Genomic DNA, 27,158 nt, shown 5'->3' with positions numbered 1-27,158 from the left:
CTTTCTGCAGATTGTGTGGGCTTAAACCAATGTCAGTAGCAGTTGTTTGCCTGTTGTATCAATTTAATGCTAGCTTTAGCACACCTCGTGGCTGATTCAGAGAAAAGATTTGTTATTTAGCAGAAGATGTGACTTGACAAACAATGATCTGTTTTTGTGAGTGAAAATGTTGGCATTGTGAGAATGTCACACCAACATAAGTAAAATGAAAAAAACATCAGCATCTGCATTTGCCCTGATTTTTACAGTCAAATAATCTCTGCCTGAAACATAAAGGTTCATTACAAAAACTTAACTTTCCATTTTGCAGATATTGTTTAAAATTGTTTAAACAATTAAACCGCTGCAGTACAAATAACAGATGCTTTGCACATGTGTTTACATAACAGCGTCACTGACACACACGTTGGATTTAAACTAGTGTGTCATTTCTTATATAATAAACACCAGGGAAGTTTTTTGAATTGCTGTCTGAGTCTGTGCCATTACTAAATCACCACATCTTAAACATTGTATCTACTGGATAAAGAGTTAATCTTGAGAATCCAGAGATACTGTTAAGTCTACACAAACTTTTACAAATGATGAATTATTGTATAATGTATAGACTTTCATGGTTATGTGACTTCATTTGCTTTGAAGTGTTTTATTTTTTGTTTGAATAAATAAAGATCAAATCAAGAAAATGACAAAACACATTCACATTTTACAAAACAAATTTACAATAAGTCCAGTACAAAATTTCAAGTCTGAAACACTTTTTTCAAAAGTTAAGAAAACATAACTTAGTCTGATACTTAATTATAAAGTGTTGAAAAAGTGAAATGTTTATTTGGTTAAATTTGTTTCAGACTTTGTAGTTTTGTATTGCACTTCCAGGCCACCATAGAAACATATAAAGCAATTTATGAGGAAATTTTTAAAATATAAATGTACAGTGCTTAACAAATTTATTAGACCACCTGCCATATTTTTCTCAGAGACCATCCAGCATCATGAAGTGCTTTAATGCAGACTCTTTCATTTTCAGTGAGCTCTCCCTGTTTTACCATTTTGAACAGGAATGAGGAATTTCAAACTGAATTCACCTTTTTATACCCAAATTTGAGCCTGCTCACTGGGCTTCTCTGAGAAGTCAGAAACTAATCAAGCATAACATTCAACCACTAAAACTAGTTTTTCTGTTCAGGAATGCAAGTAAATGACTATAATTTGACATATTAATCAAGAAATAATAATGTTCTTTACTATTTTTTCAGTTTTTTTGTAACTGTAAATTTGAAAATTCATGGATAACAATAATAATTATATTTTAGCATTAAAAACATAATTTAGGTTAAAGAGCTTCTACATATTGGTGTATTAACCATTGCAGAAACATAAAAACTGATTTTAGTAATTACCAATGCTGTTAATTTAGGCAAGCTGTGGCATAAACCTTACTTTGGGTGGTGGTCTAATACATTTGTTAGGCACTGTATATAATGTGTAGAAATCTAAACTACACACAGCCCTAACTTTAGACAACATTTAGCTTTGCATATTCCTCCAAAATAAGCAGGAATCATGAATTTTGCTCTTTTATACATGTGTATGTGTTTTCTTTACAACTGTCTGTGTGCGGGTTCATAGTTATCAAAGGGGCGGGATCACACGTTTTAAGCCAATAAGGGGAGGCGCTCTTTTCTCATCTCCACTCTAATTGGTTACAATCTGCCTGTGTATCTTGTTGATGTTGCTTGGCTTTCAAGTCGTTAGCACGCAGCTAACGTTAACGCTAGCGATTTCCGCGTTTTTCCCCATAATACTACCTATATCGTCAAATAGTCTTCAAAGCATATCAACAGTTTGCTGCCCTGCTGTCAGCGGTAAGCTTTTTTCATTCCAATTATAACGCAGCTTGCCAACCTGCAGTTGTTTACCTGTTAGTATTAGCAAGCTAACGGATAGTCAGGCTTGAAAGGACTTGGTGGCATCGCTAGCCAACAACAACATAACTAGGTAAAGTAAAATATAGTATTTGAGAGGTACGGGACACAAATTGCCTACTCGGTGGTTACGTTATTTATTTCTGTCACGTTTGGCTTAAGTTATAGCTTAGACAGGTTAGCCCCTGATAGCGTATCTACAGGCTAATGTTGCTGCTGCTGCGAAGCGTCTTCATGGCAACACAGCTTCTGCTCTTGTCTTTATAGGGTTCACAATATAGGATTGTCTTCGACTTTAAGGATGTTTAAATATTCTTTTGCAATGGCGTTCAATTATCATATGAAATTCTGGCATAATTGTTAAACCATCGAGACTATCAGGGATGCCTGACAATATTTTATTTGATTAATTAAGAGAAGGTAATGTTGGGATTTTCGTCATTTATCTGCTATTGTAATGAAAATACTGATCATATCATTTACTTTAAGTACGGCTGAATATATTCAGTTTTTAACTTGTTGAAAACTTTTTCTTTACCTGTGTATATAGTCGAGGATCAGACTAGGTCAGCTTTTGTTCTACTATAATATTTTTTTGTTTTATTGATGATTGTCTTTAATTGTATGATTTATTCCAATTTAATTAGCATTTCATATGTTTTATTACAGACAGCTGCCCAGAGTATGGGACGATGAATGGGCACCTTCTTTCGGCTGTGTGGAGATGACCTGCCAACCCTTCGGGAATGGTCAGAATGGGGCCAGATGTGCCCCTTCTTAATGAGTACAAGCAGGAGTTTTTCTGGAAGCGCTTCCCCCAGACAGTATTGGGGGGTCCACGCTTCAAGTTGGGCTACTGTGCCCCACCATATGTCTATGTCAATCAGGCCGTCCTGTTCTTGACACCATGGCTTTTTGGGGGCATCAGTACTCTGCTCTGCCAGCTACAGCTGCTTCAGGAGCTCCATGCTGCAGTACTCTCTGGTTTGCTTATGTTCGGGGCTGCAGCGGGTGTCCAGGCCCTGGCGTTGTATGCTGCTCGAAGGAGTGGCACAGTGGAGAGACTTGGCGCCCCCAACATCCTAGTTGATGAAGAGGAAGTGGAGTTTACTCACTGTGTCAGCCCAGAGACGGTCCGATTCATTGCCCCTGGGAAGAGATTTGGGCTGAATGTGGTTCTGCACACAGTACTGGCGGGAGTGCTCTGTGGCTTTGGGACATGGTATGTGTTTCTTGGCAGGTTGACAGCTCTCTATGGCAGCATCCCTGTATCCCTGGTTGTCTTTGTCCTGAGTTGGGTGACTCTGTGTATTGCTGAGTATTCCCTCATTGTAAATACAGCCACGGAGACAGCTACTTTCCAAGCACAGGACACTTATGAAATCACCCCACTCACCCGGCCCCTCTACATTTTTATCTTTATAGCTGTGGACTTGGCTGATAGGTGAGTAACAACAGCATTTGTATGTGTAATTGAGAAGTCCTGGACTGTATTCTTCTTGTGCTTTCTGTCATAATAAATCAAGGTGTCCTACTCTGATGTAGGTTCTCAGACCCTGTGCCTGAACTCCAGCTGGCCAGCCAGGTTCTCCATGTGCTGTTTCTTTTTCTACCTCTGCTTTGGGCGTTGGGCATTCTGCCTCCCCTTGATGCCCTGCTCCTCTGGGGAATGGAGCAGGCTCTTGTCTTTGGCTTAGGAGGCTCGCCCATGTCCAGCAACTTCAGGTATGTAGTTAATGATCATGCTTCAACCTTAGCTCTCATCAAAAATGGTTACATTGATTTTGACAACAGTGTTTCTAGCAGTTAATATGCAAGTTAAGGTGGTAGCTGGTATGGGGGTAATTTTCATATAAAATTGCCTTTAATTCTTGAGGGCCTGATTCACAGAAAGATTTAGAGATTTTTGCGACCATCAAATCTGTGCATCTATCCTTCCAAGCAATAGCATTTCTGTACCATGAGGCCGAACTATGGAATGAGATATGTGTCAAAACGATTCAAACTAAACTTTTCGGTATCAAACAAAATTAGCATTTGAGAACAAAAAAATGTGATCCAACAAAAAAAGTTCACATCATAAAATTTCAAAATTGCAGACAAACAATTAGTCTTTACATTTTGAACATTTCTCTTTTTGTTTACAGTTCAATTTTTTTTCTCTTGCTGATGAGACTTTTGCTCTCGCTTCTCTGTTTTGCGTTTGCGCATCAGTTTGACATCAGTCAAACTGATGTAAAAACGATAGTCCGCTGGTTTCCTTTAATTTCCCAGATGTGAGCTGAACAACAACTTCCGGAGCATCTGGAGTGACTGAGCCATCACTCAAAAACTCGCTGGCCACTAGGGATACGCCCCAGAAAAGCCTGCCCACATGTGACATTTGTGTCATAACGCAAGCAAAACCCCGAAGAACGCAAACAAAGGATCGCGGAGTAAAACAGAGAAGCGAGAGCAAAAGTCTCATCAGCGAGAGAGAAAAAATTGAACTGTAAACAAAAAGAGAAATGTTCAAAATGTAAAGACTAATTTTTGTCTGCAATTTTGAAATTTTACTCTCGATGTGAACTTTTTTTTTGTTTCTGTTTTTTTTGCTTGGATCACATTTTTTTGTTCTCAAATGCTAATTTTGTTTGATACTGAAAAAGTTCAGTTTGAATCTTTTTGACACATATCTCATTCCATACTGAACCATCATGCACTAAATTTGAGAATAATTGCCCCATTTGTATGTATGTGGGTCTTGTGAAAAATGGCATCTAAAACACAAACACCGATGCTATCAGCTATGCACAGTTTAAGTGAAGAAAGTTACCATCTGCTGAGAGTCGTTGGAGACTGAGCTGCAGTATGCAGAAATGTCACATGCAAACTCTCCAATGATCAAGAAAATAATTCCACCTTTGTGCGACTTAAATATAACTGAACTGTGAATAAGTATTACTTTTAGATTACTATAATTCATATAAACAGGGGTTGAATTAGATTGGGACTGTCTGTAGCCCCGCACTTCCTCCTCATGTGTGGTGATAGTCTGAAGCTGTTGGCATTACAAGGATGAGGATGTTGCTTTTTCTTTTAGATTTTCTTGGTCGCTTCATTCAAGGTGGAGGCTTTGATTTAATGGGTGTAAAGTGTTATTACTTTAAATGAGCTTTAGTATCATCATTCCTTTACCTGAGTACAATGTTTGTTGTTCTGAACATTTTACGTTGATGGTCAGAAGTTTTGCAGGAGTGAGTAGTAATGGTCAGCAATCGAGTAGGAGCAGTGTCAAGGAAACTGTCTTGCTCAGGGCTCGAGATGGATCTCACATAGAGACACAAGAAGATTTAATACAGTATTTCTTTTATGTTATGGTAATTCAGACAAAGGGCTGTAAAACACTGAGGGAAATATGGACAAATTTCTTCATGTGTTACATTATGATGTAAATTACATTGTGGTTTTTATTTCTGGCTTTGCCAAGAGCTAAGAAAAAGTTAAGATTAAAATTGAAAGAAAAAAAACCCGTGGAAATGTACTAGATTGTAAATCATGTATATAGAGGATAATCGTTATACATTACAATATTCATAAATCTGATCAAATTCGTAACACTGAAAACTTTGATAACAGATTTTTAGGCATTTCTTCAATATTTTTATGTTTTCACATCCTGATCATGTTATGAGGGAAACCAGTCCTCATCATTTGTTTAAGTCCTATTGAAATGACAAGTGTGACAGCAGCCTCTGACGCTCTGTGTGCCCTCTGTCCCACAGGCTGCTGTTGATGTTTGGTGTATCCTCAGGCGTCGCTGTCTGTAATTACTTTATCCCGTCGACTCTGGGTGTGGTTCTCTTCTCCATCTCTACGGGATTTCTGCTGAGCCTGGATCTCAGCCAGGTTGGCACACTCTGCAGAGGGCCCAGGGCTGCCTTCGGGGACCGGGGGTTTCGCAGAGGGGGGTCGCCACCTCCTCCTCCCTGCTCCTTTGGCTGGAAACTGGGCTGCAGGGAGCTGTTGCTCTATTTGAGCCTGCTACTGGTGGCAATGGCAGAGGGAGGGGTGTTGCATCACTTCCTCGGTTCAGTTCAGTCCCAGAGCTTCAGCACAGGACCCCAGGCTCCTGTCAGCTACCTCCTCCTTGTACTCTTCTGTCTCTGCTGGGTTCTCAGAGAGATCCAGGGGGCTTATGTGTTTGGAGGGGTGTTCCTCAACCCCTTGTACCCTAAAGGAATGTCCAGTGTGCAGTCTTTCAAGCAGAGGAGCAGAGGACTGCATGTTGCTGCAGCAATCAGAAGAGTTCTTCTTTATCTCGGTGAGCTTGTAATGACGCGTATTTCAAGGCTGATATTTTCTTTTAGCTACTCTCTTTGACATGAACGACTTTTGAACCTGTTTTGATTGTTTTTCCTTGCAGTGTCTCCATTTGCAATGATTGCTTTCCTGTCTATGGACACATCAGTGCAGCTGCTCCACAGTGTTTCCCTCTGTGTGGGATTCACACGAGCTTTCAGAGTGGTATGCTCATTCTCACGCTTGTCTCAAATATAAGTAACAGTCAACAATGATTAATTTTCACAGTAAAGACCGTCTTTTTTTGAACATAGAACACATTCTAATCCAAAACACTTCTGATGTGATGATTACTAAAACATGTATTCCTGTTTGATATATTAACAGTGAACTATCCCATTGTTTTTTTTTATTTTTTTTATTCTTGTGGTCGTTATTCAGTGGTTGCTCTTGTTTCTGTGCAGGTGTGGCAGAGTTCAGAGGATGCTCTGCTGCAAATGGTGGTGGTGGTCTTGGTGCAGCTTGTAGCTGGAAACAACACATTGCCAGGGTGGGATGACCTGGGAACAGGAGTTCAACTTCTTTTGGTGATGAGTGTTTCCCTTTTTTCCCAATAAGACCAGTTTGTTTTTAGATTGTATCCGTCTTAAGCCTGGCACACACCACAAAATAATCATGCTCAATTATCTAATGGTTTTAAAGATTATCATGAAAAATTTACTGCCACATGTGGTGTAAGAGTGATATTTACATCTCCAATCAGTTCAGAAGATGATCTGTGCCGCTTTGATTTAAAGTCGTAAATATTAAATGAAGTCCTACATTAGTTCATGCAGGACATGGTAGTCATACACCCAGCCATGATAAACTGACAGCCACCTGATCCTAATTATTGCCTTCCATCTCCCACAGCCAATCACACCTCTTTCTCTCAACACAGTGTGGTGTATTTGAATATGACGTACTTCTTATTAATCCTTGCTTGCATTAATGCCCCATGCTGCTGCTGCTGGCCAAGCTTAACCTCCTCCACCCCAGCCCCCTCCTTTGTAGCGTAAAGCTTGTTGCAACCTCATGTTTAGATTCATGCTACTGTGGATTGGTTTTGAACTAATTTTATTGTATTCAATACACATTGTCATAAATGTACTATCCATAAGGGGGTTTCTTGCCTTGTGTTCCCTGGAAAGTCAAAGCATGCAGAGCCTTCTCTGTAAAGTAAAACTGTATTTCCATTTTGCAATGGAACGGTTAATGTATGACGAGAGTGTTACTAGCTGAAATATGTTAAGTATATACAACTGTAAATCCTTTTGTGTGGGGTGAGCACTAAGGACAGCCAAGCAGGCATGAGCAGGATGGTTACGTGGAATGGAACAATAGCCAATCAAGTAGCAAGTTGACCGAAGGAGGAAGCACAACAAACACAGCAATGACAATAGTAAACATCAAGTATAAAGTTAGATGGTTGTCAGAAATGAGTGTCAGTGTTAATACATCATATCCTATAAAAATGCCCCAATCAAAATAACAAGGGAGGGAGCTGGACTGAAAATGCTGCCCTGGATGTAGCAGGAAACTAACAGCTAGCCACAGCAGCTTGTTCATGCTGATGCTTGATTACTGGAGTCTTGAAATTGTAGACTCTGGTTGTTATTATTTTCCACCATGTTCAGGGTCTCTCACATTAAAAAATCATTAAGCTATTAAAAATCTTTTGTGTGCCAGGCTTGTACTTAAACACGACCATATCTAATAAACTGAGTTGTTATGATTCAACATCAGTAAGTGTATAAGCTCAACACTGTTATAATGGATTTAAAATATTGTAGTTAAATGTCCAAAATATTATGCTGGTGTTGTTTAGATTAAAACCAAGCTAAAAGTACATACTAAAGAGAGGGAATGTCTTTCTACATGCTGTACTTTCCCTCAGAGATCAGCGGACGTTGGCCCTCCACTCTGTGCTCTTCATGTTTGCTTATGCATTTCTGTTCCAGGTGGGCCTCCTCTTTGACAGACTGACCCAGTTCCTGGCTAAGCTAAAGTTCAGCCTGACTGTGTTAGTGACGTCATGGACAGAAAAGAAGCAACGCCGTCAGTCTGCTGGGACTCTCTTGGCTCTTAACGCCTCCTTGTGCCCGCTGCTGCTGGCGGTGGTGACCCTCTCTGCCCTGCTCTCTGCCCCTTTGCTGCCCCTCTTCACTCTGCCCATCTTCCTGGTTGGGTTCCCGAGGCCTCAGCGCAGTTGGCCGGGGCCTGTGGGAACTGCTTGTCCCTGCCCAGACTCCATCTTTTATCAGCAGATGAGCGGGAGTCTGGCCTCTGCTCTGAGGATGGCCTTTGCACGAGGGTCACTGGGTCAGTAGTCTACACTTTTCAATGTATCTTTCCTCTTTTTTTAAATCTTTCTTAAAAGACAAGTTAATAGTAGGTACTATACAAGCATTTGTAAGATCTGCATCTGATTAAAGTTACAGGAATATTCCAGAGATATTCAGCCAATAGTTGTCAGTGCCACACAACCCAAATAATCTCCTCACAGAGTTGCTATGATAGTTACATGCAAGCTAATGCTGATCTGCTGCTCTTGTTTTATTCAGACCTGATAAGTTCTTTTGAATAACGGAATATAAAGAAAGATGCTCACAGACACGATCCTAAACACAATTAACAAAAAAATCCGTTTAATCATGCAATATTCAAAATGTGTTATTTTAACCCAAACGCAGTGGAATAATGTGACATACTTCAGCTTGAAGCTCTTCAGGTGTTTATCTAAAGCTTGTGAAGGTCTGCAACCAGTTATGAATGTCACTATAACTGATTTTTTTGTGTATTTTGTGAATTTATTGATCAATCTTTTTAGGCTGAAAAAATGTAAAAGACTCATAGGAATGGACTTTTTTTTTTTTTTTTTTTTTTTTTTTTTTTACTTTCCAGAACCTAAAGTTCATGGTCTTAATCTCAACTTTCTAAAATAATGAATTTATTAAACCAACAGCTTGAAAAAATTTCTGGCTTGGTCACACTTGTCCCTCGTAACAGGAAGTTTCCTGTCAGGCGAAGGAGGGAAATTAAAACTCAACTCAAATACCTGGGGACTAGCAGGAAAAATTCAGGGTAAAGTCTGAGTGACATATTCAGCTCTTTGCTTCCCCCATGCCTTAATGTGTAAGACTGTTAGTTTCTACGTTTCTCTTGGGGCACACTGGAGACAAATTAGGGTTGAATTTATGGCGTAAGGAAGGACATACTGTATGTGGACCCTGTGTAGGATCGTGAGTTGTATTGCTATTAATTTTACATTTTTTTAAAGTGGCTTTTAAATAAACAAAAAAACTACATGTAAGCACAGTTTGGTATGACTGTGTGGCTGAAATGTTGAATTTGTCTTTGGCACAGTGCTATTATTCTCAGATAGGTATATTAATCTTTTTTGGAAAAAGTCATATCAGCTGTAATCTCATTGAAGACACCACATCCCAGAATGAACATCAAAACATTGAAAATAAGAAATAAAATCTTCAAAATAAATCCCAAGTAACAAAAAAAATCTTAAAATACAGATTATCGAAAAATTGTAATCGAATTTCCAGTATAAAAGGGGGCTCTATATGTTTGAAAAAAACTCAATACACATGCATATATGCATGGTACATAAATAGATTTAGAAAGGCATGAATGGATATGAGCATATGTGCATGTTTACCTTACATGACTATGCGTTGTTTACATTCAGAAATTTAAGGCTACACTACACAGGCCAGTCCACTGATCTTGATTAGTAATAAAAAAATGAATGTATATAGTACATAAACATATTTAGAAATGCATGTATAAATGCAGACATATACAAATTTTTACTGTGCATGAGTGTGCACTGTTTACATCATTCAGAAATTTAAAGCCCACAGGCACTACACATGCCAGTAAGGTTGTCACTTATCAAAAACAAATATTTTTCACCTCACGGTGTTTTGACTTGTGATATAATAACACTGACTGAACCCTCCTATAGGTCAAGTATGCAGATCATGGAGCACTGAACCATCCCCTCATATGGTTTAATTGTAGCAGGAATGTTGTTGTGAGCAGCTCTTCAGAATCGCTGGCAGTAATGTGAGCTCGTATGATCCAGTTAAGCTTCCTGTGAAGTGACCCAAAAAAAATCGCTCTGATCTGTATTCATTACATCCAAATGTTTCCGCACCATTAACCGCGTAATACTCTTAGGCCAAATGCAGCCACTGCAAGGATTTTATTCTGCACTTGACCAGGAGGGGAGAAGAGAAAAAAAACTCTAGTGGTGAATCATTATTTATAGATTGATGATTCAATACTGTATAAATCTGCTGAGGTGATGTCATCACTTGATCTTTGTATATTTTTTATGTCGATGTGCTGTATATGTAATGTATAATTCAGAATAAGTGCCTGTAGGGTTGATGCTCTTGGTTAACAATAGCAGTTTGTAGTGTTGCTCTGCTCAGCTTACACTGGGGGCCATGAAGCAGGAGAGCAGTTTGCCCAGCGTGTCACTTCCCATCATGAAGTAGAAGCACGGACTATTCTGAGAAGTCGATATGGGACATGACATTAGTCTTGAGCCATGCTAGCACTCGCTGACTTAACAGCAGTAACCTCCATCACCTTGCCATTTCTGTCTATCTGTGTTAGAATAAACATCTGATGCCTAATGTGGAAAAAGAGCAGGTTTTTGCAATAAGTGGAAAGCAGGGGTCAAGAGCAGATTCAATATTTACATCTTTGTGCAGTCACTCAGTTATAACAGCCTCATGATCATTGTGTGTGTCTGATGTGAAGGTCTCTCTGCTGCTTATCCAGATGCTGCGTTATTCACATTGTCAGCACAGGAACGCACAGCTGATGCAAAATGAAAACGATGTGTGCCAAAGGTCCCTTCCTGATGTGTGTTACATGATGTATATATAGTGTTTTCCTTTCCCTTGCCCTCAATTTACAGAACATATCTCTTTACATGTTACATGCATGGATGGCTGATTTTTTTTCTCCCCCTCTTTAGGTTCCATAGCCCCGGGCTCACATTTTCTTGGCCGCTTTCAGGACCGAATGGTTTGGATAATGATCCTGGAGAGAGGATATGGTTACTGTACTGTCAACATTAAGGTACTAGTTGTCTTTGTTTGAGCATAAAGATCCATTGTTAAACTTTGTTTGAAATCACATTGAAATGCAAATACTGGTAATTATACAGTCATCATTGATAAGATAACTGCCTGGGTAAGAAATAAAATATTTGCAACAGAACAAAAAAAGAAAGATACATATGTGTAGGAGCCGATGTGTATGTGTAACTATTTATGTCTGTTAATAGTTCTGTTACATGTGTTATGCTCTGTCTGGGGGTTGCCAGGACACAACATGAAAAGGACCTTTTCCTCAAGTCCCAAGCTGCCAAGAGGACTAGTTTACAAAGTTTTAACAGAATTAAGATTGATTTACAAAATTAGATTAAGTTACATTAACATAAGAGAAGTTTGAAATTTACCGAAGGGTGCATTAGGTCAGCATAACAAACAGAACTAGCCTAAATGACAAATAACCAAACTAATCATAGAATAATTAACTTAGCTCGTTGACTAATGGAAACGTGAATATAGGAAATTAAATTAACAGCAGATTCACCATTACTCTACCAAACATAGTTATCCAGAATACTAACTCTTAAACAAAGGAATGTGTTGTGTGGCTTTTTAGAAGTGGAGAGCGATAAGGTTCCTCAGGTCTGCTGTGACATTGTCTTGCTCCTAAAATAGGGAAAGACATCAGTCACAACCTATCACTGTGGAGCATGAACTCAACCCACCAATCAGCAGCAGCCGTTGACACACCCAATGAAGCACACAGACAGAAAGAGAAAACTACACAAACTGGCAACAACCATTATAACAATAATAGTATAACAAAACTACAACCACGGTCATAGCACATGTTTAGTGAGTTAATTAATGTAGGCATTAAATGGTGAATACCCAATTCTGATTGGCTGGTGGGTTTCCATGACTAGGATGCTGCTTAGGAACAAGAGGGGAAAAAATGAAGAGAGAAGTGGCACAGAGTTAAGAACAGATTTACTGAACTACATTTCCTTTGAGTCTTACAGGATTGTATTTACTATTCCAAATATTACTCGTGCTCTCAGGCTTTGCTATACTTTGTTATGCTGAGTGATCAACCAGAGGCCTGTATGACGAAGCTGGATTAACACCCCCGGGATATCACTGCGCTATCTGGATTGACTTATCAAGACAATCGCAACTCGGTTACTGCACCCAGGGTTTTACAATCTTGATCAGTGCGTGCTCACATAAAAGGGGTGGTGTTTGCAGCGTCTGACCAATCGCAAACATGGAGAAATGCAGAGCAGCATATTTCTCAATGGAGGAACAGACAATCATTCTTAAAAAATATGAGGAATTCAAAGTAATCATCCAGGCCAGAAGCAACACTGATGCCGCAGCAAAAGCCAGGAAGGAATGCTAGCAGTAAATTGCAGACTCAGTTAATGCGTAAATTCATCAGATTATACAATATTAATTCATCTGACAATATAAACGGACAGCACTGTGATCACTCAGTTTCACTTTATTACAGCACAGATGTTTGGGGCAGAGCTTTCTCAGTGAATTTTGTGTGGTAATATTAATTCCTCACCGTGACGGCACGAGTAGTTGTGCGTTCCATTAATCCATGTTTCTGCTGTTATGCCATGTGTGACCATTATTAAGCCCATTATTTCAGATGCAACCCTAGTGGAGCAAAAAGGACTTGGGAACAAGTGAAGATCAGATATAAAAACATAAATTAAAGCGGCGAGTGACAAGGTTTTATTTCTCCACACTGTCTCTGTTGTATGGATGAAATCACCGGAATTCATCTATCATCTATCCCTAAATATTCTTTCTCTCCTAAGCGCTCTTTTCACGATCTGTGTACCAACTTCTACAGGATCTTCCAAGGATGGGCAGGCCATTTTCCAAGAGAACTGATTGGTCAGAGGCAGTGTTTTTATACTCGCTGGTCTCGCTTAGCCGTTCAGCATAAGTTACTGCGGTGATTTATCCCGGTAAGAAGTGAACCAGTGTTGTCGTACAGAAAATCCAGGGTTAATCCTGAAGTTATCCCAATAAGAGAAAATCCAGCTTCGTCGTACAGGCCTCAGATCACTCAGTATAAAAACAGTGATGTGGTATGTAATCGGTCACGCTTTTAAACGTATAAATGCAAACAACAGTCCAGCCTAGGCCTGAGTCTTCTCCTGAGGTTGCTTTCTAACAAACAAAACGGGGGACGGGGGTGGGCTGAAACCTGGTATGTTGGTTCCAACTAACCTTTTACTGAGCCAATGACACTTAAAGTGAAAGTAGAAAATGTGTGATAGAACATATAGGAAGGCAACAGTAGATTGTGATGTTTCAAGACCTGTTTCAAAGATCACTTAAGCTGATAAAGCCTTTGGTTCCACAGAGGTGAGGAGCATAGGAACTAAACTGCCTCACCCTGCTTGATTCTGGTTCATGTCCCTACATAATTTAGTACTTTTTAAACAAGGAGTAGGATTCCAAACTTGTGTTTTGATCCCCTGGAACAAGGGTAGAAAGCTGAGAACTGATGTAATATTTTTTCTTTTTTAGATTGTATACATTATAGGTATTTTCTCCCAGTATTCTCAAAATTTGGTTTCAGAAGCTTTGACAAGAAAGTAATCAGTTCCAATAAAATGTTGTAAAGTGTCTCATACAAGTACTTAATAAATAGTGTGACTGACCCCAGCAATCAAGTTCTGGTAGTTTTACTCAGTATCTTGAATAAGTATCTATTTGTTGCATGTAAGATAACAAAAAAAAATTGGGCTCCAGTTAAAAGTTTAATTTAATTCAATTATTTTTAACAAGATTTCTCTGCTGGTGTTTATTTCAGGGGCTGGAGCTGCAGGAGACATCTTGTCACACAGTGGAGGCTCGGAGGGTGGATGAGGTGTTTGAGGCTGCTTTTGAGCGTCCTGAGCGACTCGGTTTCACCCAGGGCTTCAACCTGCACTGGGGGAATGCCCTCACCCCTTGTGCAGCTCTTGCAGTGAGAGTCTACTCCGATGCCAGAAATGTGCTCTCTGGCATTATCGACTCTCACGATAACCTGAGGAAACTTCAGGATGATTTTCTAAAAGCTCTAGTGTGGTTGCTCCTCCGATACTGTGTGCAGAAACATAAAGGATTTCTATGGAGCAGTGAGGAAGGGCCAGGGGTTGGAGGCAGGAAGTCCCAGTCCTCCCAGATGGCTCAGGCCACTTGTAACCAGCGACCTGAGGTCATCATGGTGGAGTCTAATGTGTCGTCTCTTAGGTTCAGACAGGACAGCTCCAGTTTGACCTCCTACGGTGACTGGTCTGATGAGGATGACTTATTTGGACCTCAGCCTGCCAGGCGGACAGTGGCGTTAGTGACTGCAGAGGTCCAGCCTGGACACACGGCACTGCAGACTGGAGCGTCTCTCCCAGGCTCTGTGGAGATGGATAGTCTCTTTGAAAACATGGCTCTCTCCGCCCTGCAGCCGCTGCAGCCTCTGGGTCTGAGCATCGGGATGCCAGCGGTGGATAAAGGCCGTAACCCAGAGGTCTTTACAGAGAGCCCGGCCTCTCTCCCTCAGCTGAACTTCAGCTGCCCTCAGTCGGAGGTGTTTAACCTGCCGTCAGGGTGGAGGACAGCACCTTTACTACCATCCCGCTTGCTGCAGGTGAAGCCTTTGTTTCCTGAAGACTGGTTTCGCTTCACCTTAGGGCGCTTTGGTCCCACTGTGCAAGGTGAGACCACGGAGGACATGACAAAAGCCCTGAAGGAGGATGAAACTCTGAAAGAGCTGCATGCACAGGTTGCTCTTTCATGTCTCATCTCACTGGGGGCAGAGTCTTCTTTCACCAGTCCTAGTTACGTGTATAGACTCTATTGTGGAGATATACCATGGACAGAAGGACTCAACTGGCTGTCCTCGAGTAAAGAACTTTATCAGCTCGCTCTTCGTGCGTTTAGGTAACATTTAGTTTCTAAATCTTGTGAGAGAGTTCATGGTGTCGTAAATCTGATCATAAGAGCTTGTACATGCCAAGAGTACTTCATTCATTCAGTTTTGACTTTATTCTCCCTTTCTAGATTCAGTTTTAAGTTGCTGTTTGATCAAGCAAGTCTAGGGCCGATGGAGTCCCCTGAGGAATTATTCAGCACCTTGGAGGAATATGAAAGGGACTGGTACATTGGCCTGGTGACAGAGAAAGGCTGGCATGATAGCGTCCTTCAGGAAAAGCCTTTCTTATTCTCTCTTGGACACGACCTCGCTATGGTAATGACACTGCAGTCCTTGTTTACATTGTCAAAGCTACAAAATATAAAGTGTATCTGTTTTTATACTACCTACAAGATATTTTATCACAGATTCAATCTGAGTTTAATTCAAACTTATATTTAATGAATGATTTAATTTTATTTTCCCACAGGGTACCTACACGGGGCGGGTTCTGTCCTTGCAAGAGCAGCTGGTTCATTTGGGCCGTCTGAATGGGGAGGGGGTACGAGGACAGTGGGCCAACCTTTCGTGGGAGCTCCTGTATGCTACAAATGATGATGAGGAGCGTTACAGCATCCAGGCTCACCCCTTCATGTTAAGGAACCTAACTGTTCAGGCAGCAGATCCTCCTCTTGGGTACCCCATCTACTCCTCAGCCCCACTTCACTTCCCCTGCCTCTGACCTCAGGGCTTCTTCAGTCCTTTGTCCTGACTTGGACAACCAGAGAAAGATGTCCATTTCCACAGTAAATGTTTGTTGTGGAGACATTAATTCAAGTGAAATTTCAATCAAACAAGGAGTTTTAAACTGTTGAGTCATAGGACTTCAAAAGATTGTCTGTATGGGACACTTTTTTTTTTTTTACTTCACAGATGTTTGACCTTTTTGGTGCTTTAATTCCTGTACAACAGAGGAAGAACGAGAGGCATCACCAATTTACTCTTGTGTAACTTATCAGATTTTAACCTGTGATGTGGACTACCTCCAAGAACAGCACATTGAAGAAAAAAATCCTTTTGAATATTTGTATTTTGAAAGAGCACTCATGTTTTTGTGCTTTGTTTATTGGTGTTTGTGCTTAAAAGAAGTGAATACATTTGCCCAACTACCCTCTAGAAGGCACTTGAGGTATACATTTTGGTTTATTTTCACTTTTTAGACTCCACATTTTCAGACAGTTCCCCTCTAATGTCCACAAATACAGAAGAATTCTGTTTTTATATCAAGGATGTGCCTTGCGTATGTCTTGCTGTATGTGTAAGGTGTGTAGTGCTATTCTTCTGTTTACACTTTACTTGTTTACAACTGAATATGAAAAGTTAATGAATTGTCCATAGTCTCTTGTACATATCATTGATTTTTATATGTTGAACTGTATTTACTTATAATAAAAAAGCTTGGCAGCAGCTGATTTCATGTGATTTAAGTGACTGACTTGCCAGGGTTGAAAATGTATCCAGATTTTAATAGACATTCAAAAGCTTAGTTCATTTATAATCCAGTTATTGTTATACAGTACATAGTTGCATAATCTGAAATTTACAGTTACAAAAACATGAAAATAAAGAATTTAACTTGACATATTAGATGAAAAATGACAGCAGTGTACCCCTTTTCCTTAAATCCTTCCAAATCTTGTAAGGAAGGCAAATGTTAAATGTTTTTTGTCAAGAAGAAGGCAAAACACCCCAAATTCAGCAGGACAACATATCTCCTTGCTCCATTGTGAGCTTTAGGAATGCATTGAACTTGTTTCCCCTGGTGACAGTGACTCTCAGGAGGTCTTGGGCTTTGTGAAGTATGCAGAGTCTGCATCCTAGGAAAAAAAGGTAACTGTTAGCAGTTATTTTTGAGTACTTTCCACAGAAAAAATGTAAACATTACTGTCATATAATATTTTTGAATCTAGAGTACTGCTGTGACAGAAGAATCTGCCCTAACCTCTGTCATATCTCTGTTTAAGGATACTATTAAGATATTAAGTCAGTTAGGCTATAGATACAGTATTCACCCCTTTGGGTGTTGTACCATTTTACTGATTTTATAAATCAATCATGGTCAGTATAATGTGGCTTTAGTGAAGAAAAAAGTCAAAGAAAATACATAATGTGTTATAGGTAATTGCATAGATATTCTAATGGTGTTTGGGGTGATGTGCAGTGTTTGGTGTGCACAAAACGTCTTGTCTGATGGCCAAAAAGCAGCATTTTGGTCTCATCAGGTCAAAGAACTTGCGTCCACTTGACCATGGGGTCTCCCACGAGCCTTTTGCCAAACTCTAGTCGAGATTTAGTTTTCTTAAACAGCGGCTTCCTCTTTGCCATTCTCTCATAAAGCTCTGACTGGTGAAGAACCCAGGCAACAGTTGTTGTATGCAGAGTCTCTCCCATCTCAGCTGCTGAAGCTTTTAGCTCCTTCAGAGTAGTCACAGGTGTCTTGGTAGTCTCTCTCACTAGTCTCCTTTCCTTGATGTAGGGTCACTCTTGTTGTAAGGATGGCCTGATCTAGGCAGATTTACACATGCTATATTCCTTCCATGTCTTGATGATGGATTTAACTGCACTCCAGGGGAGGTTCAGTGCCTTGGATTTATTTTTGTATCCATCCCCCTGACTAATACTTTTCAATAACCTTTCTCTGAGTTGCTTTGAGTGTTCTTTTGTCCTGATTGTGTAATGGTGGCCAGGAATACTGATTAACCAGGGACTGGAACCCCTAGACACAGGTGTCTCTATACTACAATCGCTTGAGACACATTGACTGCACACAGGTGATCCCCATTTCACTAATTGTGAGACTACTAGTACCTACTAGCTGGACTTCTGTTGAATTAGTTCAGTCACTTTAAAGGGGTTGAATGGGGGGTTGGGGTTTTTTTCATCAGAAAGGCCTAATTATATTGACCATGACTGATTTATAAAATCAGTTAAAGGGTAAAACATCTGGGGGGGGGGGTTTGAATACTTTTTATAGGCACTATAGCTGTTGTTGTTTTTTTGTCTCCAAAGCATACTTCACAGACCTAGCTGAAGTGACGCTCTAGTGTCTGGTCAGTTGGAACATGACCTTTCTTTGTGGCTTTCAGCTGTCACTGTCCAGCAGAGGCCAACAGACACAGTGGTCAGTCAGTGTGTACCGCGGGGGAGCAGTCCTGCTCACTGTCTTCTGACTATTAGACTAAAGCAAGGTCAATAACAGCTGAGAGCCCCCTGCTGCTGAGATAGCCCTGCTCTTCATATGCATATAGGTATTTTTAGCCCTTAACATTGTAAGAATGTCACAGTCTGGGGTTTATCGGAGCAAAGCTATCTGCTAATCCAACTGTCATGCCAAATATAAAAACAAAAAACTGGTCCCATCACATATGAGTAAGATAATATTTATATTTACATTTTTTTGTAGGTAGAATATTAAATGCCCGTACATTCATATTTATTTCACATTGCTACATAACACAGGCCTATATGAGCTGGTTAGTTGTTGACAGTTTTGTGCCTTACTTTTATTGTAAAAGCAATGACAGTTGGATGCATTAAGTATGAATTAAGTGACCTAAGCAAATTCAATACATTCCCTCCAACTTAAGCAGTCAATTAAACATCTGAGCATATTAAATTATTTATAATTTTACTGAAATCAGAGTCAAGTTGTCTTTACAATTAATGTGAAAATAAAGTTAGCAAGGACTTCATGCTTGGCTAGACTTAATTTAATTTAGACTAGGCTACTTTACAGCTAGCTAGGCAGAAAGAAGCTTGAGTTCACTGTTTTACTTTGTAAGCTATACTATTCTTGATAAGACTTTAGGGTAATTGGTGGATACATTAAACACCTTTGTACCTGCAAAGTGCCTACTTGGCTTTCACCCTCACTTTCAGTGTATCTATGCTCAATTATGCCAATTTATATCTTACTCAAGTAACACATTAGCCAGACTGATCTTAAGCCCTGCAAGTACTGTAAAAAAGGGTGTGTGAAGAAGCACTTTTGATTAAGGATGCACGATATTGGATTTTTGCCAATATCCGATATGCCAATACTTACAGATTCATTTTAGCCGATACCGTTATAAATACCGATATTTAAATACCCTTTTCGGACAAAAATGTCAAACAATTTTAGTCCTTAAAAACACTTTCAAGTTTAAAGAATGAGGATAAATAAAGAAATAGACCTCACCTGACATACATCTGTTGGTTCAGACTAAAACTCCACTAATTTATTAATATATATGGACAAAATTTACAGTCGATATATGCTGAAATACAAAAGCAAAATATCGGATGTAAATATCCGCAAAAATTTTGATATCTGCCGATACCGATATTTGCCTTTTTAGCTAATATCTGCCGATACCCATACCAGACCGATAATATCGTGCATCCCTACTTTTAATACTTATTTTTTCATCCAAAAGGTTGGCTGCGTTTTACATACCAGTGCAACCGATACACCACTATAAAGTTCTGAACTATGCTGTAATGACCACATGTGCAGCCGCCATCTTTACACATTGCACAAAGCCTGTTGCTATTAAAATTCAACCCCAGTATTCCAAGCAGTCACTTCACTGCTCAAAACATCCTGCAATACATAATGACATTGACCTAGCTGGTGAGGTGTGGTTCCACTTTTTAACATCTTTTCTCCCTCTTTAGATGTGTAGTGAACATGAGAGACGTGTGCCCTACAGGAAGAATAAGCGCTCAGTGAAGACAGCCCTATTCCCAGTTAAGCCCTTACTTTTGGCTTCCACGGGTCAACTGCATTGACTGATGGGCAGCAAAAAACCAGCACTTTGCAAGGGTTGTCAAGTGGGTGTTTCATTCAGTTATTCCCACAACACCTCCAAACAAAGAATCCACCATTTAAAGAAAATTGTGCTAAACTGTTAACTATATCAACCTCATGGAGTGCTGGTTTAGTTGAAAAGCTCCTCAGGTAAAGACAAGTGATAAGGGCAGCGGTGGGTAGCCCGACTCATGGGCTGTGGTTCTGCACTTTACAACAATTACTACAGGCTGAAAGCTCAACTACTGTATTACAGCTAACAGAGGTGCAAACTCCAGTCTACTTGGTGAAAACAGACAGCAAAAAAGTGCTACACAGTTCCACAAAAGCAAAATGTTGCAGACTTAATGCAAAGAAAATCACCACACAATAAGTCAGATTAAACCTTCGTTTTTTTTTGGGGGGGGGGCATCTTATATACCGGTGAGACATATGTTTCGGATTTTACAATAATTTTCATTCCCAAATTTGGAAATATTCCTTAAATTGACACCTTCCAGAAAGTGAGTGTGTCTAACTTAAAGATTTAGGGTCATTACAGTCAATCAGGAGTCTATTTTATAGAATTATATTATCAAATTGTTTAACATATTTTTAATATGGATTCACAAATTTTAACTAACCAACAAGTAAATGAAATTAAACTATCCGTGTTAGTATTTGCTCCTGACAGTACTGAAATTATCACCCATCTGTAAATGGGGATGGATGCAGTGAAGCCAGTTTTATTACAATCTCTGCTGAGGAAAAAAATGTTGCCCTTCACATTTGCAGAGATTAATGATACATTTACATGCATGTGTTAGTCTCATACTTTCACTGTTTCACAAGCACTTTAATGAATAATGTGAAAATAGGATTCCTTAACATGACTGTGTCCAAGCTAAACTATCAGCATACCCTGCAAAGTGTTATTTTATTATAAATCCAAACAAAGGGTGGCAGTGTTTTGCACATTGTCTTCTCAGAGATGCAACTCCTGCACCAGATCTACTGCATAAGATTCAACTGAACAAATTCTGAGGTTTAAAGGCATAGTTTTGTTTACCTACCAGACCAGCTTTAAAATTCTGCACCCTTTTTCTGCCTAACAGATTTGTGGCCATCCAGGCGATTGTGGGAGTGTACTGCCAGGCGTAGAAAAACAGGAGAAAGGGCTGCTGTGCAATCCACATTTCCTTGATTTTATTGGAAATTCCCACCAGCATTAAACGCACACACCGACTTGTTGGCATCTTGTGTTCCTGACTACCAGCTGAGGACACCGGCTAAGGTAAAGAAAGGAACAAAACAGCTGCCATAATATCAAACCACGCATATCAGCTACAGGTGCATTTCTCAAAGTTTCAAAATCAGATGTACAACATATAAAAGGCCTCACCTTGTTCAGTTCTTCTGTGAAGGCATTGTGGACGATCTGTGATTGCACAGGCCCTGGTAACACTGTGCTGATAAGTATGTTTGGAAAGTCAGTGAGCTCACTCCTTAGGGAATTAAAGAAACCCTACAGACAATAAAGTTACAATCAGCCACAGTGTGTTCACAAACATGGAAAGCTAATCACATAATATATTTATTAAAGAATTATAACTAAGACAGACAAAAGGGAAACTGACAAACTCATTGCATGTCAGTTTCTATAATATTTCCTTTACCTGAAGAGCGTGTTTGCTGGCAGAGTATCCTGTTGACAAAGGCGCTCCTGCAATGCCAACAATACTGCTCACGGTCACAATGATCCCGCTGCCCTGCTGCGTCATGTAGGGCAGCACCTGCTTGGTGATGGAGACTGTACCCAAGAAGTTGAGCTCCATCAATGCCTGATAGACATCAACACTGGTCTCAGTGCACAGAGAGCGCTGGCTTCGGCCTCCGTTGTTAATAAGGACATCAATCTGGGGGAAAAACAACAACACAGGGAGCTCATACATTACATCTGTTATAGATTGAATGCAGTTGTTTAAACTGGTGAGAAGGGGTCTATAAAGTATAGAATTTTATCAATGGTGTTGTCCTCACACGCCCAAAGTGCTGGATGACAGTTTTAGTTTTTTCTTCATGCGACGTTCTATCCAACAAATCAAGTGGGAGAACAAGAATATCTTCATCCTGGAGGTCAGAGCGCCCTAAAAGAACAAACGAAAGAAAAAGAAAAACAAACAAAAAACAGAAATTCTAACTAAGGTATAATGTCGAAAGCTGTTTGCTATTTCTGGTCGGTTTGAAAAGGTGCGACAAGTGCAGGGAAAAGAAGCTCAATAAACTGTGTTCAAAAGTTACTAAAATGTTACACCACAGTGTTGAAAGACAGTTACAGAATTTGGGATAAAATATCAGAGTAGATTAAGTTGGATCCTTTCAGCAGGACAAAGAAAACTTGTGAGAAATACATAACAAAAACCATAAAATATCTCACCTAAACATTGGCGCTTCACCCTCTGCAGCTCGTCCTCACGTCGAGCAGACAGGATAAGACGTGACCCGCACTGAGCCAGCTGATAGGCAAGCTCCTCTCCGATACCGCTGGAAGCTCCAGTGACCCACACCACCTGCCCTTTCAGCTTTTTCTCTAATGAACACAATAACACACATGACATGTTCATGTCATTTACTGTGTCTGATACCGTGCAACAACAAGAGATAGCTTCTTATATGGTTTAGTTTACCACTGGTTCTGGTCTTTCACAGTCAGCAGGTAAAAATCTTTAATTCTCCATGAGATTAAAAAAAAAAGTTATATACACTGTCTTAAAATGATACTGTGTGTTTTGTTTTCATATGAGCATTATTCAAAGGCACTAATATTAGTTGGTGTTTTTCTAGGGATGCCTGATATTATGGCATGATATTGATATCGAGATGGCAACAGGCGTAAATGGCACAAACAAGCAGAGTAAGAGCAGCAGAACGGACATGATAAAATAACAAAAATAAATAAATAGAATAAAGGAGACATCACATAAAAGCAACTCTGTAAAAGTGAGTCTTAAGGAGTGATTTCACAGACATTACTGAGTTTTGGGGCCTTATCTCCTCAGGCAGGTCATTCCAAAATCAACAGGTCCTGACAGCAAACACCCGATCTCCTGCTGATTTGAATTTCGACTTTGGAATGACCAGGAAACCCCAGCCTGAAAATCTAAGGCTGCCTGATAGCTCATTAGGGGTCAGCATCTCAGAAATATAATCAACTTAGGGGATGAACCCATAAGAGCTTTGTAAGTGATCAGTAAAATCTTTAAATCAACACTAAAAGTGACAGGTGGGAAGAAAGGATAGGGGTCATGTGATACCGTCTGTTAAAACCAGTCGAAAGTCTATCTGCTGTTTTCTGGACCAGTTGGTAAAATGGGGATCACCTGAGTGCAGTGAATGTGACTCAAGTGGTTTTAGTATATAGACACCTGTGTCTGGAAGGTCCACTGGTCTGGCAGTATTCCTGACTACCATTACACCATGAAGACAAAAGAACACTCCAAGCATCTCAGAGAAAAAGTAATTGAAAAGTATAAGTCAGGGGATGGATACAAAAAAATCCAAGGCACTGAAAATCCCATGGAGTTCTGTTTAATCCATCATCAAGAAATGAAAGGAATATGGCAGACGTGTAAATCTGCCTAGATCAGGCCGTCCTCACAAACTGTGGGACCCTGCAAGAAGAAGACTAGTGAGAATGACAACCAAGACACCTGTGACTACTGTGAAGGAGTTACAAGCTTCAGCAGCTGAGATTAGAGAGACTCTCCATATAACAACTGTAGCCCAGGTTCTTCAAAATCTTTCGGTAAAATCTTAATGGGAGAGAAGCATGCTGAAGAAAACTCAAATTAAATCTCCACTAGAGTTTCCCAAAAGGCATGTTGGAGACTCCATGGTCAAGTCGAAGAAAGTTCTTTAGTCTGATGAGACCAAAATGGTACTTTTTGGCCATCAGACAAGATGCTATGTTTGGTGGACACCAAACACTGCACATCAATAAAAACACACCACACACCAACACTGTGAGGCCCCGTGGTGGCAGCATCATGCTGTGGGGATGCATCTTGGAAGCTGGCCCTTGAAGGTGTGTAAAGGTAGCGGGTAAGATTAATGCGGCAATTCTAGGCTTATTCCATCTGCAAGAGAATGGCTTGGGAGAGGATTTATTTTGCAGCAAAGCAATGACACAAGCATACAGTGGAAGCTACACAGAAATTATTTAAAGTAAAAAAGGTGAATCTTCTGGAGTGGCCAAGTCAAAGCCCAGACCTCAATCCAATAGAGAATTTGTGGATGGACTAGAAAAGGGCTGCCCACGCCTGATCCCTGTGCGACTTGACCAGATGTACAAGCTCAACTGAGACTTATCCACACAGACTCAGTACTGTGATTGCAGCTAAAGGTGTATCTACTAAACACTGACTTTAAGGGGGTTTATATCTACGCAGTCACTTATTCTACATTACATATTTTTGTTGAATTGAATTACTTTGTAGAAATCTGTTTTCACTTTGGAATCAAAGAGGGTGTAGTTGTGTATATATGGTCACCTATACATATATATATATATACACACGCACACAGTGCTTAACAAATTTATTAGACCACCACCCAAAGTAAGGTTTATGTCACAGCTGCCTTAAATTAACAGTACTGGTAATTACCAAAATCATCTTTTATGTTTCTGCAATGGTTAATACACCAATATGTAGAAGCCTGTTTAACCCAAATGATATTTTTAATGCTAAAATATAATTATTATTGTTATCCATGAACTTTCAAATTTACAGAGTTACAAAAAACTGAAAAAATAGTAAAGAACATTATTACTTCTTGATTAATATGCCAAATTATAGTTATTTACTTGCATTCCTGAACAGAAAAAATAGTTTTAGTGGTTGAATGTTATGTTTGATTAATTTCTGACTTCTCAGAGAAGCCCAGTGAGCCGGCTCAAATTTGGGTATAAAAAGGTGAATTCAGTTTGAAATTCCTCATTCCTGTTCAAAACGGTAAAACGTGGAGAGCTCACTGAAAATGAAAGAGTCTGCATTAAAGCACTTCATGATGCTGGATGGTCTCTGAGACAAAAATGACAGTTGGTCTAATAAATTTGTTAAGCATTGTATGTATATATATATATAGAGAGAGAGAGAGAGAGAGAGAGAGAGAGAGAGAGAGAGTTTAGTGGTGCATTGCAGGCCTCTCGTCTGTTAATATGATTTTGCATTGAAGTGCTGCTTAGATTAAACATGTAAACGTGTGCTGTCACTTTGATGTCTGTGAATCAATAACAGACATACAACCAATAAGTGAAACATCAAACTTTACCCCATTAACTTATAAAGACGGTGTTTGACCTCTAAAGTTACAGTAAGGTATTAAACATAACTGTAAGCTGTCAGATGAGTGTTGTCACACGTGTCAAAATGTCGGGCGATACACGCGTTCAGTGTTCAACCCTTTGTTTGAGACAGTCTCCATGCTTTCAGCATTTATTAAGCTGTATTTATACTCCCACTTGTTTCATTCAAGGTATGCTAAAATACCCCACCTGGCTTGCGTCCTATGAAGCTTGCCCACAGCAGCGTGAAGTCCGCATCAGCGAAAATGAAACACAAAAAGTGAAAAAGTAAATAAAGTGGTATAAACAACCACAGTGCAGCAACAATGCAGCAGTCCATCTGCTGAATATCCATGGACAGGACTGTTACTGCTAAAGTAGCTTAACTGTAAAGTGAGGCTCCAACCAAAACGAACCTACGACTACCGGTTAATACAGCCGCTTCCGCCTGATAGTTTCAAAATAATGCGAAGATTGCAGCTTTTCTTTTTTTTACTTTAAAGGCTAAAGGTTGATAAAACGTGACCTATGTTATTTGAACTATTATTTTGCTGACATAAAATGCATTTAAGTATGAATGTCTATTTAATGTTTTTCAAACAGGTTTTGGGGCAAGAAAAAATTTGTTGTACACTATTACTATATTATTAGATCATACACTATCATATATATTTCTAAACATTTAAGGTCTTTATCATTTTAATTGTGGAAAGGAAAATCTTTCTTTGATTGTTATATTTTGCAAACTGCTTTTTATCAATAGGCAATACATTTTGATCATCTTTAAGTTTGCAGAAAACTGTCATTCTTTGTTGTTGATGTCAGCTTTTGCAGTAAAAAACTTCAGCTGTAATAGTTACACTGAATCATATTGCTTCTCTAAAAAGTGATAGCTACTGAAGCCACAAACCTATTTTGGTTCGAAACAGGTGACAATTAGCTGGCTGGTGGCAGGTAGAAGCACTTGCAGGGAGTAGCAGACATTGTAAGAGAAAAGACAACAAAGTATTGGGAAAACTTTTAAAAATCACTAAAAAAAGACACTAGTGAAAAGAATCACGTACCACTCATCCAGCAGAAGGAATACTCTAGCATCTGAAGGCTCAGTACAAGGTAGCGGAGATCTTGATTACCTAAAGATTGGATGCAGTTAAGACTCTTAATGAGCTGCAGCTATGACTGCCCAGTGCTCCTGCCCTCCCCAAAGAGGCTGCAGTGAGAGAGAAAAAAAACACCGAGCCTCCTCTCTAACTCAAGAAAAATCAAAACACAGTTAAAAAAAAATAAACAGAGATCAACCGTGACATATTTTGCATGGATATGAACATGGTGTGCCTTGAGATTTTGGCTTGGTCTTTGGTGTACCTTGGCCGAATAACGTATGAAAGAGAAGTACTGTTTCACAGGAAGGTCCTGAATATGCGTACATAAGGCATAATTAGGCAGGGAAAACAGTATTTAATATAATGCTTGTCTTAAATTTACACCAGCTGACAAGCAACATTTAAATTGATGCATCAGGCTTATTTCAGACGTTTCATTTTTCTCTGATCCTTCATCGCACTGTAGAACTCAAATTACTTGCATATTGAATTCTTGTTTCCATCCTTGCGCAATGTGTGCCCAACGAAATCAATGTCAGTCTTTATATCACAGAGGAGCATCGCATCATGATGGATGCAAGACCGGGTTATTGATAATAGCTAACATTAATGAAGACTGTGTGTGACAT

General features: G+C 39.6%; 2 protein-coding genes across 3 annotated transcripts; one reads left to right on the top strand and one right to left on the bottom strand.

Annotated features, from left to right (window-relative positions):
• The first annotated feature begins 1,738 nt into the window (after positions 1-1,738).
• Positions 1,739-16,617, top strand: pcnx4 (pecanex 4). The gene is made up of 11 exons (XM_041812971.1): positions 1,739-1,868; positions 2,598-3,372; positions 3,474-3,653; positions 5,693-6,231; positions 6,334-6,434; positions 6,674-6,796; positions 8,210-8,570; positions 11,257-11,360; positions 14,175-15,280; positions 15,401-15,587; positions 15,742-16,617. Exons 2-11 carry the CDS (start codon positions 2,675-2,677, stop codon positions 15,991-15,993), a joined length of 3,651 nt encoding a protein of 1,216 aa, XP_041668905.1. The 5' UTR covers positions 1,739-1,868; positions 2,598-2,674; the 3' UTR covers positions 15,994-16,617.
• A 139-nt stretch (positions 16,618-16,756) lies between these two features.
• On the bottom strand, positions 16,757-26,570 carry dhrs7 (dehydrogenase/reductase (SDR family) member 7). 2 transcript variants are annotated; one of them, XM_041812973.1, is made up of 7 exons: positions 26,491-26,570; positions 22,520-22,672; positions 22,123-22,229; positions 21,759-21,998; positions 21,485-21,607; positions 21,156-21,371; positions 16,757-17,128 (listed from the first exon to the last, which is right to left on the bottom strand). In XM_041812973.1, the coding sequence occupies exons 1-7, from the start codon at positions 26,519-26,521 to the stop codon at positions 17,087-17,089; spliced, it is 912 nt and encodes a 303-aa protein (XP_041668907.1). In that variant the 5' UTR covers positions 26,522-26,570; the 3' UTR covers positions 16,757-17,086. The 2 variants fall into 2 exon arrangements, with proteins under 2 accessions (XP_041668907.1, XP_041668906.1); XM_041812972.1 differs by lacking the exon at positions 26,491-26,570 and adding an exon at positions 25,637-25,856.
• Positions 26,571-27,158: the final 588 nt, after the last annotated feature.

Source organism: Cheilinus undulatus, linkage group 18, assembly GCF_018320785.1.
Source record: "Cheilinus undulatus linkage group 18, ASM1832078v1, whole genome shotgun sequence".
In the NCBI taxonomy this organism is placed as follows: Eukaryota; Metazoa; Chordata; class Actinopteri; order Labriformes; family Labridae; genus Cheilinus; species Cheilinus undulatus.
The sequence above is the reverse complement of the archived record's forward strand: the minus strand, read 5'-3'. Positions and strand labels throughout refer to the sequence as shown.

What these genes read in the sequence shown, in the direction of transcription:
- pcnx4 (XM_041812971.1), top strand. Translation starts at nt 2,675, where the DNA reads ATGGTCAGAATGGGGCCAGATGTGCCCCTTCTTAATGAGTACAAGCAG. An exon ending in CCCATGTCCAGCAACTTCAG is followed by an intron (nt 3,654 to 5,692) that starts GTATGTAGTTAA and finishes TCTGTCCCACAG; the next exon opens with GCTGCTGTTGATGTTTGGTG. An exon ending in CAGGAGTTCAACTTCTTTTG is followed by an intron (nt 6,797 to 8,209) that starts GTGATGAGTGTT and finishes TTTCTGTTCCAG; the next exon opens with GTGGGCCTCCTCTTTGACAG.
- dhrs7 (XM_041812972.1), bottom strand. Translation starts at nt 25,781, where the DNA reads ATGGATATTCAGCAGATGGACTGCTGCATTGTTGCTGCACTGTGGTTG. An exon ending in CTTCATAGGACGCAAGCCAG is followed by an intron (nt 22,673 to 25,636) that starts GTGGGGTATTTT and finishes TGTGTTCATTAG; the next exon opens with AGAAAAAGCTGAAAGGGCAG. An exon ending in GGTGAAGCGCCAATGTTTAG is followed by an intron (nt 22,230 to 22,519) that starts GTGAGATATTTT and finishes TTGTTCTTTTAG; the next exon opens with GGCGCTCTGACCTCCAGGAT.